Raw genomic sequence first — 15,380 nt, 5'->3', positions numbered from 1 at the left:
TTGTACGTTTTCATGAGTTTCAAAAACTGGGGGGGGGGAAGGTTAAAAAATTTGAAAAAAGAAAAAAAAAATCTCGAAGTAACGATGACAGAGAGAGAGATAGAAAAGCAGGAAGACGAAGAATAGGGGCGCCAAAGACTTAAGTGGGAAATAACTAACGCTACAAAGACAGAAGTCGAATTTCACTCTCAACAAATCCTTAGCCAAAATATTCTTAACATGCCAAAAGGGTGGTCTACTCAAATACGTAGACTCAAGGAGCGCCCTGCTGCCAAGGATGCAAGTTCTGTGTCCATCAGATCCCAATCCCACGAGAATTTGCTTGTAAGATTGAAATCCGATCCCCGTATCCGGCCCAAACCAGCAGGATAAAAGGAGAGGGGGAAAGGGACCAGGTAACTGCGTCCCCAATTTTGAAATCTCTAAGTAAAAAAAAATATTCGACCCCTTAGAAAAACTAAGAAGGTTCGAGGACAGTAATGAAACTAGAATAGAAGTATTATCTAAGATATCCCTAACTAATGAGAATTTGCCAAAATAAAATAAAAAAAATTAAATAAACTGAATTTTGGATCGGTGATTTCAATAACCAAAACATCACCGATGGCTACCCTGCGCAGACATGCCACAGTCTGGGACGTCGTTAATTTCCCTCATCTAATTAAACTAAGAGAAGACATGAAAATACTTAAGGGGACTAGGGGTCGACGTCCGGGTACGCTACTGACATAAATATTAATTTAGTAGCAGTTAGTTTAATCGGATAGTCCGAACTGAGTTATATGAACACGGCACAATAAATAAATAAGGTAAGCAACAAAAAAAAATCTCGGAGAGGCTATGAATGTTAAAGGTACAAATGACCGAAACCTGTACTTTTCGATGATCACAGGATATAGCATTTGGTTTTCTTAATTATCATTTCTGTCATCCTCTAGAAGTAATTCCCACATGATGCTACCCTATCTATTGAAAGGCTTAAGATCTGGGGCTGTTGTTAGGAGGTACATAAATGCAAAGTAACACACAATTCCCAACTATAATTTACTATCCAAGTAGCAAACTCGGTTGGATGAATGCACTGGTGTAGAAGTCAAACGCGAGAGATTTTTTTTTCTTCGTAAACATATTCATATTTTCACTATATAAAATTCACTAGGCCTATCCATTTAAATATAGGGGTCATCATCTCATTCATATTATATATCATATTATTAACATATCATTACATTCATTCATTATCTACTAATTTTCTCACGAAGTAATATTTTATAAACACCCTATTTCGTACATTTTACACGCAGGCCATACACGTATTTACATTACGCAGTAATAAATATATATATATATAACTATCACAATCTATCACGCTCAAACCACCACACGATCACATTCATCGAACCACGTACTCTTTATTTCGAAGCACCCAAATTGTATTTACTTTGCAGGTTTTAAAAAAAATCATACATGTATTTACGGAAAGTTAAATTGTCAACGATTAATCTATTTCTGATTTGTTGATAAAACTGAAGCAACAATGGAATTTTCTACAGCCACGGGAAAAGAGAATTTAATACTACATTTTTAAACAAACAGTAACAGCATATGGGCTTTACTTCTATTAAGAAAATAGGTGTTCTTTATTTCAGCGGATATTTCAATTACTACTGGACCTAGCAAGCTGAAATTTTCAGTACAGTAAGATCTCATGCTATTTTATATGAAGGTATACTCATCCAAACCGAAAACCATGTCCACGGGAAGTAATTTGAGAATAAATGTCCAAAATCAAACAATCTAAATCACTAAGTCATGCGATGTCGTACTGTCAACAAACAATTGACTACCGAAAACTGACGCTATGGCGCTGTAGTGGAGGCATAATTTACCGTGTACTGAAATGTATACTTGTACTCATTAATCAGAAATTTAATATTTACTCTGGTTTATTTATGTTAGAAAAATGGTACTAAATTAAAGCATATTTATACACTGTCCTAATCGAAAATTCACACACTCACACAAAACTACTAACTACATACACCACTGTTAGTACTATACATAAAGACAACTAACTAAACTAAACATGCACCATTTAGTTACATGCATGTTGACGAAAATAACCTAACACATTAGATTCAAAATACATTACTCCCTCGTCGATATATACAGTCGGCTCTATTTAATTTAAAGGGGGTCAAAAATGAGAAAGGTAACACTAGGTCTAATTGACCTGACCAATTGTTTACATAATGATTGTCAAAAATTGATGCCCGGGGGGGCACCTTAACGAGGTTTATGGAGGGACCCTTCCCCTGAAAGGGGAAAAGGCCCTAAAACGAACAATAACTAACCCATTCCCCCGCTAGAACTGGTTCAATTTGGAAAAGGGGATAGGAGCCCTTTTAAGCTAACTTAAGCTGCCATTATGATTATTTACTTTACAACTATCAAACCTACTACGTACATGCGATTACTGAATAAATAATAGAAAGTCACTTTTACTTAATACACGAACAACATGCACTAAACAGGTCGTAATTTCCCTAATCCCTAATTGAGTTTGAAATAAAAAAAAGTAAAGTCACTCTTTCACTGTTGTCTATTCTCGATAGGCAGCAAACATGGCTTCCTAGTAAACAGAACCGGATGTTTCACTAACTTATTGTTTCTTTACACAAAAAGTAGATTTTTTCACTGTTTTTGGGGCTCCTACACAGCCTTCAATGTCCAATTATGAAATTAAATCAGATTTTTTACCTGAATTCTATTGAAATCCTAGTCCTTTTACCGTAGATATGTAGGCGAAAATATAAGCTGCGCCTCGTAAGGTGTCTTCGATTGTTCTGATAACATTGCGCCGAAAAAGCCAGAGGTAGGAGAATTCCTCCAATCAGAACGAAAACTTTAGCCGCGGAAATTTACAAAGCAAATAGAAATTTGGCAAATCCAGATATGACCGGATCTGAAAGTGACTATGGACTAGTGAGAGGGGGTGAGGGAAAAGATTTGGTACCTGACTAAATTCTACATTGGTCTGAAATTAAGGAAATTTATATCCAATAACGGAACTATGTTTCGGTATGACGTCAGAATGGTAAACCTTGTAACTATTCAAATTATATATCCGGAAATGGGATTTACACTTAATCAAAATATAAATAAATATATTATACAGTAGGAATATGGTTACTAACGAAACCTTTGGGTTCATTATATTTAATTCGAAGTAAAGAGAGTAAATAAATTGTGTAACTAAACCGAAATTGAATTAAAAAAAAATGACTAGGTACAGGGTGCGTAAAAAAAATTGCCATTACTTTCAACTGTAATGGTACATTACACCTTACATGAAAAGTTTGCAACTAGCTAACTGTTTTTATCCAAAACCAAGTCAGTGGTCAGTGTGAGTAACTGGTTACTGCGCTGGTTTTTCATCCAGGCAGCCACCTATTTGAACCTCCGCTTTTCTGGAATTTTTAACATCCTTTACTTTCAATTTCAATTTATACTCAGTGTGATATGCAAGATCTTCTCTTGTGGAAAAGGAAAGAGATGTTCAAATGACGAGATGCATATGGTACTGGAATAGATCCATGTATCAAGATAGATTTATCATCATATTTCCTTCAATTGTTCCAGAGTTGATATTTTCAGTTATTTTCAACCATTTACTAACTCATATGTGATTTGAAGTAAGATTTGAAGCTTTCCTGGCGGCGTATATGATAAAGTTCTTCTCGGGCAATCAGCCAGGTGAAAACTGGTGGATAGACCAACGTTTCGAGAGCTGTCATCGTTCTCATCATCAGGGCAATTATGTAGAGATCAGCGGATATAAGTAATATATACTCTGGACTGGCGAAAATGCTGGTTCCTGATTGGCTGATTCAATATGAAAGCTGGAGCTGTGATTGGCTGGCTATGTTCCGTAGTCCGTGGTACTGATTGGCTGAGGGTTATCTGGATGTTTGTGTGTCGTTGTCTGTGCTGAGGGCTTTCCTGAGGGGCGTCCTTTTTTCAAAATTTTCTGTTTCTGTTTCTGTTGTCTTTGCTGTGGTACTTATGACCGGGTTCCACAAGGGGCTGAGTTGAAATCCAGCGTCTCTATTAACGTTGTTCGGTTCATGAACTATGGCAAGAGATTCGGCTACTATCCTGGTCCAGTAATTGGTGCTCTTGGTAATGTTGGATGTGTCCTTAAATAAAACTTTATGGCCTTCTGTTAAACTGTGTTCAGCTAAACCTGATTTTTCTGGATGGAATAATCTAATGTAATTTTCATGTTCTCTGCAACGTTGTTCAATGGTGCGTCCTGTTTGTCCTATATAAGCCTTTCCGCATTCACAGGGTATACGGTACACGCCTGGTGTCTTTAGACCCAAGTCATCTTTGATCTGGCGAAGTAAGTTTCTGATTTTTGGTGGCGGCTTGTGTATGGTCTTAATGTTGTGTTTTTTCAGAATCCGGGAGATCTTTCAAGAAAGTTGTCCAGTGTATGGTAAAACTGCTATACTCAATGGTTCTTCAGTTTCTTCTTTGGATTTCCTCTGTTCAGAAAAGGTCCTTGTCAGAGCCAATCTGATATCATGCTTCTTGTAATTATTCTGGAGTAGCGTCTTCTTGAGATGATTCAGTTCCCGAGGGAGGGATTCTTCGTCTGAGATATCTTTCGCTCTATGTGCTAGTGTGCTGATGACGGTGTTTCGCTGTGACTTATGATGAAAACTGTTGCTATTGATATAGAGGTCCGTGTGAGTAGGTTTCCTGTAGACGCCATGGCCGAGACTACCATCGGGCTTCCGGCGGATGAGAATGTCCAGGAATGGCAAGCATTCGTCCTTTTCAATCTCCATTGTGAACTTGATGTTACTATGTTGTTTCTTAAGAAATTCTAGGAACAAATGCAGCGTCTTCTCCCCGTGAGGCCAGATGACAAACGTATCATCTACGAATCTATAAAAACATGACGGCTTGAAAGGTGTCAGTTCTAATGTCTTTCGCTCAAAATCTTCCATAAAGAAATTCGCAACTGCTGGTGAAAGTGGTGATCCCATGGCCACTCCATCCGTCTGTTCATAGTACTGTCCATCATATAGAAAGTATGTTGAAGTTAGGGTGATTCTGAATAATTCCACAATTTCCGGTGTGAAGTGTTCCCTAAGTAGGAGTAACGTATCTTGAACTGGAACCTTGGTGAACAATGAAACCACATCGACCACTACAAGGAAACAAAGTAAGAAATTTTCACGACTGCAGAGACCGGTACAGGATACATAAGAGCGAAATCCAGACAGAGTCATCATCAATCTTACAGACAATCAACTAGATGAAACCACTTCTTCACTGCTACAAAAAGGTCTGAACTTCGCTCCAGCGCCTAAGTTCATTCCGTCTACAGAAATAATCTCCAGCATTGAACAAGCTATACACTCCCTTCCAACAGCAGAAGCAGACGAAATTCGCCATGAAATAAGTTTGGCCCTGAAAAGGGCCAGAATACCAAAACCTTATATTTCCAAAGAAGAAAGAACAGCTCTCAAAAATCTTCGCCAAGACACCAACATTACCAGCAGAAAAAGGCAATGCAACTGTATTTATGCCTACAGAAGTCTACAAGAACAAGATGTTGGAGCTACTCAATGACACGGCCTACAGACGCCTTAAGAGGGATCCTACACCTGCAGTCGAACGGAAAGTACCTGCTCTTTTGAGGAAAGCCCGTTTACCAGATAAAACTTGCAAGAAAATCACGCCTCACGCTAGTCAGCCACCCCGACTTTATGGCCTGCCAAAAATACATAAGCCTAACATCCTTATGAGACCCATCGTCAGTGCCATTGAGGGTCCAACCTACCGCCTAGCCAGGTATTTCACCTCTCTGCTTCAGCCATTAGTAGGACAGTGTCAGCATCATGTGAAAAATTCATCCGACTTCGTGAATATACTAAAAACAATACGCACAGCTCCAGGAGACCTTCTAGTCAGCTTCGATGTGGTTTCATTTTTCACCAAGGTTCCAGTTCCAGTACTTTACTCCTACTTAGGGAACACTTCACACCGGAAATTGTGGAATTATTCAGAATCACCCTAACTTCAACATACTTTCTATATGATGGACAATACTATGAACAGACGGATGGAGTCGCCATGGGATCACCACTATCACCAGCAGTTGCGAATTTCTTTATGGAAGGTTTTGAGCGAAAAGCATTAGAACTGACACCTTTCAAGCCGTCATGTTTTTATAGATTCGTAGATGATACGTTTGTCATCTGCCTCACGGGGAGAAGACGCTGCATTTGTTCCTAGAATTTCTTAAGAAACAACATAGTAACATCAAGTTCACAATGGAGATTGAAAAGGACGAATGCTTGCCATTCCTGGACATTCTCATCCGCCGGAAGCCCGATGGTAGTCTCGGCCATAGCGTCTACATGAAACCTACTTACACTGACCTCTATCTCAATGGCAACAGTTTTCATCATAAGTCACAGCGAAACACCGTCATCAGCACACTAGCACATAGAGCGAAAGACATCTCAGACGAAGAATCCCTCCCTCGGAAACTGGATCATCTCAAGAAGACGCTACTCCAGAATAATTACAAGAAGCATGATATCAGTTTGGCCCTGAAAAGAACCTTTTCTGAACAGAGGAAATCCAAAGAAGAAACTGAAGAACCATTGAGTATAGCAGTTTTACCATACACTGGACAACTTTCTTGAAAGATCTCCCGGATTCTGAAAAAACACAACATTAATACCATACACAAGCCGCCACCAAAAATCAGAAACTTACTTCGCCCGATCAAAGATGACTTGGGCTTAAAGACACCTGGCGTGTACCGTATACCCTGTGAATGCGGAAAGGCTTATATAGGACACACAGGACTCACCATTGAACAACGTTGCAGAGAACATGAAAATTACATTAGATTATTCCATCCAGAAAAATCAGGTTTAGCTGAACACAGTTTAACAGAAGGTCACAAAGTTTTATTTAAGGACACATCCAACATTACCAAGAGCACCAATTACTGGACCAGGATAGTAGCCGAATCTCTTGCCATAGTTCATGAACCGAACAACGTTAATAGAGACGCTGGATTTCAACTCAGCCCCTTGTGGAACCCGGTCATCAGTACCACAGCAAAGACAACAGAAACAGAAACAAAATTTTGAAAAAAGGACGCCCCTAAGGAAAGCCCGCGTCCTGACAGAGAGTAAGGCATCAACCATCTGTCTACATGCCTCTCCTCACATGCAATTAGTACACTAAAGTATCTGTTGGATGGAGTGTGTGCCGCGGTTTCTATCTTTTACGAGACATTTACACGCGAATGTGTGGATAGAAGAAAAAAGGGTAAAGAAGAAGATAGGAAAGCGCGGAAAGAAAAGTTATTTGTGTTTGATAGAGGGACAAAAACCTGGAAACCAGGAAAAAAAACCTTGTCGGTCATGCTGCATGCATAAGTATTTACATGGCAAAACCACTTAGGAAGGGTGGCAAAAATCCATGTAAACATGTCTGTAGTATTGACAATTATCTGTTAAGTTAAATCCTATCTTGATGTTAATTTTACTCAAATCTGTGTTGTCTGTAGTGGGATATGCTTGTTAGTGGGGTCTGTGTTATTTTTTGAACATGCAATGGCCTTCTTCTTCATCCAATGTCGGTGCTGTGGTCGTCATCTGTCTGCAGTGGTCGCGGCTGGTCATCAGCCTACATCCTGTGCTTGCGTGATTTTCGTGCTGCTTTCCCTGCGTTGTTTTTTAGTGACTGCCTGTGGCCTTGTGATGTACAGCTGCCCGTTTGTCTTTGGGATAATGTTGATCGTGGTTTGAAAAATCTTTCTGGTTGTGGTTGCAATTGTTTCAGTTACTATATGCCTTCTTTCTGATGGGGTGGTAGAAGTCAATATCGATGCTACCCAAGTTATGATCTTACTTGTTGCCTTTGCTATTGCGTCTTCTATGTCTTCCATTGTGGGTGAATTTGTGTCATTTCGCTCTATTTCTTTGTTGTGTTCTTGCTTCCTGTTTTCAGCCTGGCTCTGGAAAGGTTTGTCTTTTGTGTAGTCCTCTTCTGTGATTACAGTTAGTTTCCTCATTTGGGTTTGGTTTTTTGGACGTAGAGGTCAGTCGCTACCCCCAGTCCTGTGTCCAGTCTTTTTACAGGTTGCGCAGAACTTCTTGTTTAGTGGAAGGTCGCATGGGTTGTCGTGCGAGTTGCCACATCTATTGCATACTCTATTGTTATGACATTGGTGCTTGAGGTGTCCATAACTATAGCAGTTCCAACAGGGCATGGGGCGCGGTTGGTTCCTAGATTGTTCAACTTTGTATGTTTTGTTTCATGTCTTCAGTCCGTGTGTGATTAACTTGTTGATGTCTTCTAGCTTAGTGGAGAATAGCCTTACTAGTGGAGTTGGTCCATTAGCTGTTTTTGGTCTCGTTAATGAGGTGAAGAAAACGCCTTGTTTGCGTAGTTCTTCTTCGAGTGACTTTACTTCTTTGTTAGTTGGAAATCCTTTAATCACACACGTGAACATGAGATGCTTTTTCGTCTTCTTTATGTTCTTGGGTCCTTGGCTCTGTGGAAACTTCTTTGATTGTGTGCTGGCTTCTGATTGATTGTGTTTGTGAATAATGCTGGAATTTGATTGGTTGTTCTGGTGCAAGGTGCCTGGTTTACTGCTGCTCCCAGATTGGTCGTTCTGTCGTAGGTTGCTTGGTGCGCTGGTGTCTTCTGATTGGCTGCTCTGCTTCTGGAGGTTTGGATCACTGCTGCCTCTGATTGGCTGTGCTTGGCTTGATTGCTGGGTTCTGATTGGTTGGCAGCTGTACGTCTTCGCTGGACCTGATAAGAGCCGGGTGCCTGATTTACAGCATGTTTTGACTTGGTTTCCACCTCTGTGTTGGTTTTTCACCTGTATGTGAATGGTTTCTCCCCTTGTGGTCTCGGCTCTCTCCTGTGTGGGTATTGCATTTTCCACTGTTGTTGGTTGCTCTTCTACAGCTTTCTTGTTTTTGCCTCTTCTTCGGACTACTTGAAATTCTCCGTCTTCTGGGTTTGGTTTTTCTGACGCCATCTCGTTTGGAGCACTGTTGTTGCTGTCTCTGGTTGCTTCCTTTGGTGGTGCTTCTGGAACCTCTGCATTGTCATGGACCTTATTTGGCCAATTGAACGAAGTATCTAGCACAACGTGCCTACCAAAGTCTCTGGTTGGAATGTCTCCAGAAATAATTTCCGTGCGGCCATGTTTCTGAAGAACACTTTGATTTGCGTTCCATCATCTACCACTAAGAAGTCGTTTTCGTCCATTTCTTCAGCGATGATGGCTCTGATGTCCTCATCAGTGTGTCGCTGAGAAACACCCGTCATGAATACCGGTGAGGTATGTAAGAATGCCTCAAAGTCCATCCCCTGGTAACGTTCTAAAAGCTTCTCTGCTCTGCTTTTTTTGTTACCTTCTTTGGAATCAGGGTGTCTTCTGGATTTGGCTACTCCATCCCTGGCGTTCCAGAGTACTGGATCATCTTCTGTTGGCGTTCTTCTGACTGGCGGCTTCTTGGGAGGGCGGGGCATGGCTCTGATAAGGGCCGTACTCGTTTTAGCTCTAAAGGTTTTTTTTCTCTAGCTTGTGTACCGTGCCTCTCTATGCTAACGCAGAGAGATAATATTGCGTTCCCGTCAGCCGACTGTCGCCAAAGGCTGTACAACCTATATGGCCAGCGCGAAGCTTGACGCACAATAGGGGGTCAAGCCGACGGAAAGCAATGCTTATTTCTCCAGGAAGCGGTGTGAGTAAGTGTGTTGTTTCAGTTTTTTAACTTTATTAAACACACAACTCTTCTCTAAAAGTTTTCTCTTTAAACAAACAGCAATTCCTTGCTGGTGACCACACCTTCGTTAACACCGCAAGGTTTCCCGGTGTGTCACGACGTCTTCAGCTGCAAAACTTGGCATCTTCAATTCTTGAAAGCAGAATTCTTCTCTGTTTGTCGTCCCTCCGATCAGCTCCCAGATGAGATCTAGATGTTGATGGAAAAATTGCCACATTACATTAGATTATTCCATCCAGAAAAATCAGGTTTAGCTGAACACAGTTTAACAGAAGGCCGTAAAGTTTTATTTAAGGACACATCCATCATTACCAAGAGCACCAATTACTGGACCAGGATAGTAGCCGAATCTCTTGCCACAGTTCATGAACCGAACAACGTTAATAGAGACGCTGGATTTCAACTCAGCTCCCTGTGGAACCCGGTCATCAGTACCACAGCAAAGACAACGACACACAAACATCCAGATAACCCTCAGCGAATCAGTACCACGGACTACGGGACATAGCCAGCCAATCACAGCTCCAGCTTTCATATTGAATCAGCCAATCAGGAACCAGCATTTTCAGCCAATCAGGAACCAGCATTTTCGCCAGTCCAGAGTATATATTACTTATATCCGCTGATCTCTACATAATTACCCTGATGATGAGAACGATGACAGCTCTCGAAAGCAACATTAAATTAATATTTACAATTGGTTCATGTTGCACGTTTTTCATGCCTTGCTGAAGAGTATCTCAAGTACTCAAGTCATTTTTGCAGTAGTGAGACGGACGATCTCCACAGTCCTATTCACAAATAAAACAACATTGTTTTGAACAATGTAACTACATACCTAGCAAAATTGCTATTGTTTTAAAGAATTACAAATGAACCACTGAAACTAATAATACATAATGGCTCGCAGTAAATGTTTCAAAGTTTCCATAAGATTCCTTAATATGAACTACATGGCCAACCGAAATGGAAGGATGTCCGTTTCCAACATGTAAAATCACCAATTTTGAATTTGCCTTTGAAAAATATATGAAGAACCTCCACTCCGTAAGATTATAATAAATTTTGAGATTTACGGTGAGACCATTTATGTGTACACTTGCCAAAATGTACTGTATATTGCATAGTAAAAGCAAGAATTTGAGGAATGATCCAAAAAATGGATCAAAAGATTGCGATCTTGGCCACTTATTAGTTTTTGGATCAGGGACCACAAAGTATTTTAACGGCTCCTAAATTTAGGTTTTCATATTTTCTACGGAATAAGCACATCATGGCGAGTTAAGTGATAGTTTGGGTTTGGCTACACTATATGTAGTTCTCCAGATATAAGGCGTACAAGAAATTTTTTGATTGAAATATATGGTTCTTTTGATCCAGAAAAAATAAATATAAAAACGTCTCGCTTCAAATCATGGGCATTGCAAAAGACGTTCTCTTCCCATTTATCAAATTTCTTTGGTTGCTGGTACAAGTGTTGCAAACAATATGGGGTGGCCAACTTTCACTTGATCTTCAATTATATACCTAAAATAACAATGATAGGCTTTTCTAATTAATGCTGATTAAGAAACTGTTACTTCTACACACAAATAGCAGAAATTGTCTGTATTGAATACATAATGTCGCGCCAGTTTTTCTATTTAAACATTGCTTTGAGTAATTCTTAAAACTGCTTACAAACACGCAGCAAACATGTGTATTTTTTTGTGGAGCACTTCACAAAAAATAATTCTAGTAAATCTAATGAAATTGGTGATTCACACAATGGCAAATATATCTAAGATAGATGATGGAAAGAAATTGAGCATTGATGTAGGTCTTCCAGTATTGTCACGTGAGTGTGACATTCTACCCAAAGGTGGCAAATATGTACGTTACTATAACATTATGAGACACGAATGTAAAACAAAAACGAGAGCTAATTTTAGATTTTCGTTTTCATATTCGTTTTTGGCAGCACAAAATCAGCACGAATTAGATTATGTTGTTTAATTTATATTTCTCTTGTTTAACAGCGTTATTTTTGATTATTAACATTTACTGACATTTTTATTTCTTTTTTCTTTTTAGGAAATAAGCGACAGAAGAAAGCCAAAACATAGCTGTATTATTTATAGCTACATCATGGCGCAACTTCCTGACCTCGCAATTGAGAAGATTTTCTCCTATCTGAAGTACGAAGACCTGGTAAGCGCACGTAACGTTTGCCAACGTTGGCAAAATATTGCAGACCAACCAAAGCTCTGGAGAAATACCACCTTCACTTGTGATAACACCATCACGAAGGACAGGGCAATTGAAATATTAAATCAGACGCCTTTCGTCGAAGAAGTAATAATCGATCACGAGGAAGGAGATATTATATTACATTTTGTTGCCAACAATTGTACAAATCTTCGAACATTAGTAGTGAAGCAAGTCCTTTGCATTCCACTGAATCTGATAGAACATTTAGCTGAGAATTGTAAAAACATTGAAATACTCGAGTTTCCTGACTCAATTTTTACTAGTCCTTATTATACAACTTTTGATTACGGAGCAGTTGGACCCTCCGATCCAGCTGATATAATATCCAAGTTTACAAACTTACGTAAACTAGATATCTCTCAAATGGCAGATTACGAGAGTTCAATTTCAATTAAGAAAATCATAGACGGATGTCCACGCCTTGAAGAGTTGTTAATAGGAACTATGCATTCCACTTCAGATAATGATTTGATGCATCTGATTGAGAAAAGAAAAGAATCGTTATTGAGCTTGTCCATTTGTGGGTATAATTTGAGTGATTCGTCTCTAATACATTTGTCAGAGTTAACAAAATTACAGCACTTCCAACTTCGCTTCTGTGCTATGTTATCAACTGTAACTCTAGAGAGTATTACACAAATGCATTTACATTCATTGGCACTAACAGAATCTATTGTTGTGAACGTCCATGAAATGATGGACTTTTTCAGTCAGCCCACTATAGCTAATTTGAGATCCTTAGACCTTTCATGGTGCTATGGCGTAAATGATGAAATTACCCGTTCGATTTCTCTGCATTGCCACCAATTGGAAAGACTGAACATTTCTTATTGTGACATTACTCAATATGGTGTAACATATCTCGTAAAAGGGTGCTGTTCAAATTTGAAATATCTAAATATTGCTGGGATTAACTTGAAATCGGGGTATTGCTTGAAACTTATACCGTCCTATTTGAAACGTCTTGAACTTCTGGAATTAGAGAAGAGCGATGAACTTAGGTGTATCTTGTATGAGATTAAATTGTTTTTACCTAGACTAAAGACGAAGCTTAATACAACACCATTTTGGTTCAAACTACCAGGCGGATATAATTTATTTATTGTCAATGGACTCTGACGGAAGTATTAGACGAAGCTCACAAATGTAAAACTGAAACTATGTTGCTACGATTCCGTTGAACTCATAGGCACTTTTAATATAGCAAATGTTAAAGAGAAACAAATCAAATGAATTGCAAGTTCTGAAGAGTTACGAAATTCTACGTTGACACATGTTCTTTTACAATCTTTTTATGTTTGGACTTCTTTATATTTAGTATGGTATTTTTGTTATGTAGGCCCTATATATTCTCTAGATCAGATGTGAGGGAGAAGGATGAAATCTAGCCGAAATGCTTTTATTTGTGTGTAAATCACTTTGATCTCATCCATATTGATTACGAAACTAGAATGCAGTGTTTAACTCCGCGACTTTGCACCGCACTAGTTACAGAAATAAATTGTAAATTATACACTACTTATTTATGCATATAAAGACTCTACAATTTATTAGCTGAAAAGAGTATGTCCTATTTCTTTTTTTCTCATGTGGTTGAAAATGTATCTTGCTATATTGCATGTTACCTTTCGTTTTAGAATAGTAGTTGAAAAAATTAAGAATTTTTATTGTACATTTCGCTTTTGAATAAATAAACCTCACAAAGCTGTATTAAAATAAAGTAACTAGCTGTTCATTGAAATAAAGTAACAAACAGTAAATTGCATTTAAATACAAAAAAGTTAACCATTCTATTCACACCTACTAAACAAGAATAAAGTAACGATACTATTGAAGGATTAAGAAAGGTCGTACTTTGAAATTGCCACAAGGTGGCTCTAGTACCTCAGTGTGGTCTTCGTTCTTCACGCTTGCATACTGGAAGGTAAGTATGAGCAAATTTAAGACTGTTCAATTTTCACATAATCATGTTCTTTGAAGTATTCTTTCAGTCGTAGCTGAATAACCTGTTTTCTTCAAAATTTTGATTCTTGAAGATTATTTAATTTAATTTAACATCAGCTTTAGAACGAAATACTTTGGATAGATTAATAATTACCTGTACCTTGGGCAGAAAGTGCTCATACATAAGCAATATACTTAATAGAATGTTAATTTAATAATAACAAAAGAAGAATGCTTTTAATATCTGTAAAAGATATAGACAGTGTTATGTAGTTAGTTGCTATGTAATTGTTTATGGATACCTAATCATCTTGTATGTGTGCATGACAGTTTGAACGAAAATACATTAAAAAGTGTATCAACTAATAAACCATTTGATACCGTTCATCGACTTTATAATTCTTATAGAAAAGGTGAGAATAATAGTATATATAATTATTAAAGATATTTTTACATGCAAACAAATACTACCACTCAAGATTTAAATATATCATCGATCGAACCAGGTTGACGACTACCCTTGGTGAGTCGTTATAAAAATTTTGGTTTACCTCACCCGGGACTTTTCATAAATTCATATCCCGAAGCAAAGTAAGGGTGAATTTACTTTTGTAATAAAGTTAATGAGTACACATTTGACCATACTGAGAAGTGGTAGAATAATTATAAGAAAAATGAACGATGAAGCAATGGAGAATGAATCCAATAATAGTGACAACGGTGAACATAGTGTAGCACCAGGAATGACATCAGAAGACCGAATCTTGCTAGCCTTACAGCGGCAATTGATTCAGATGTCTACCGAGTTAAAGCAGACGATAGAGCATAAGTCTGAAGAATCCAACAAGCAATACGAGGAATTGAAGCAGACGATAGAGCATAAGTCTGAAGAATCCAACAAGCAATACGAGGAATTGAAGCAGACGATAGAGCATAAGTCTGAAGAATCCAACAAGCAATACGAGGAATTGAAGCAGACGATAGGACAGAAGATAGAACAGAAGTCCGAAGAATCCAACAAGCAATATGAAGAATTAAGTAGACGAATGGAACAGAAGTCAGATGAAACGAAACAGTCAATTGTCCAGGCGATGAATGACATCACCTCGCAGTTCGAGGAAAAGTTAAAAAGAATATCTGAGGATTGTCAGGATAATCGCAACCACCTGAGCCAAGAAATCAGTGATGTAAAAAAGGATTTAGAAGTAATAGAATCTTCTGTTCAACAGCAAAAGATTCAGGTCATCAATAATTCTAACAACATACGTGCAAATACGCAATTGATAGCTACTCTACAGGAAGAAATTAGGACGCTAAAGATTAAGGACAATGCATACC

The 15,380-nt window shown here is 38.5% G+C and overlaps 1 protein-coding gene across 1 annotated transcript in view; it reads left to right on the top strand.

The window, feature by feature from the left end:
• LOC145688931 (uncharacterized) overlaps window positions 1–13,820 on the top strand; it is a 44,092-nt gene extending 30,272 nt beyond the window's left edge. Inside the window, exon 4 of the mRNA XM_081763097.1 lies at window positions 11,922–13,820. Coding sequence (XP_081619223.1) covers window positions 11,976–13,217 — 1,242 coding nt within the window. The 5' untranslated portion in view covers window positions 11,922–11,975 and the 3' untranslated portion in view covers window positions 13,218–13,820. The remainder of the gene's footprint in view (window positions 1–11,921) is intronic.
• The last annotated feature ends 1,560 nt before the right edge of the window (window positions 13,821–15,380 follow it).

The sequence above is a fragment of the Thermobia domestica genome, chromosome 7 (assembly GCF_964235325.1).
Source record: "Thermobia domestica chromosome 7, izTheDome1.hap1.1, whole genome shotgun sequence".
NCBI lineage: Eukaryota > Metazoa > Arthropoda > Insecta > Zygentoma > Lepismatidae > Thermobia > Thermobia domestica.
Note: the sequence above shows the minus strand (reverse complement) of the source record. Positions and strands in the feature narration are given on the sequence as shown.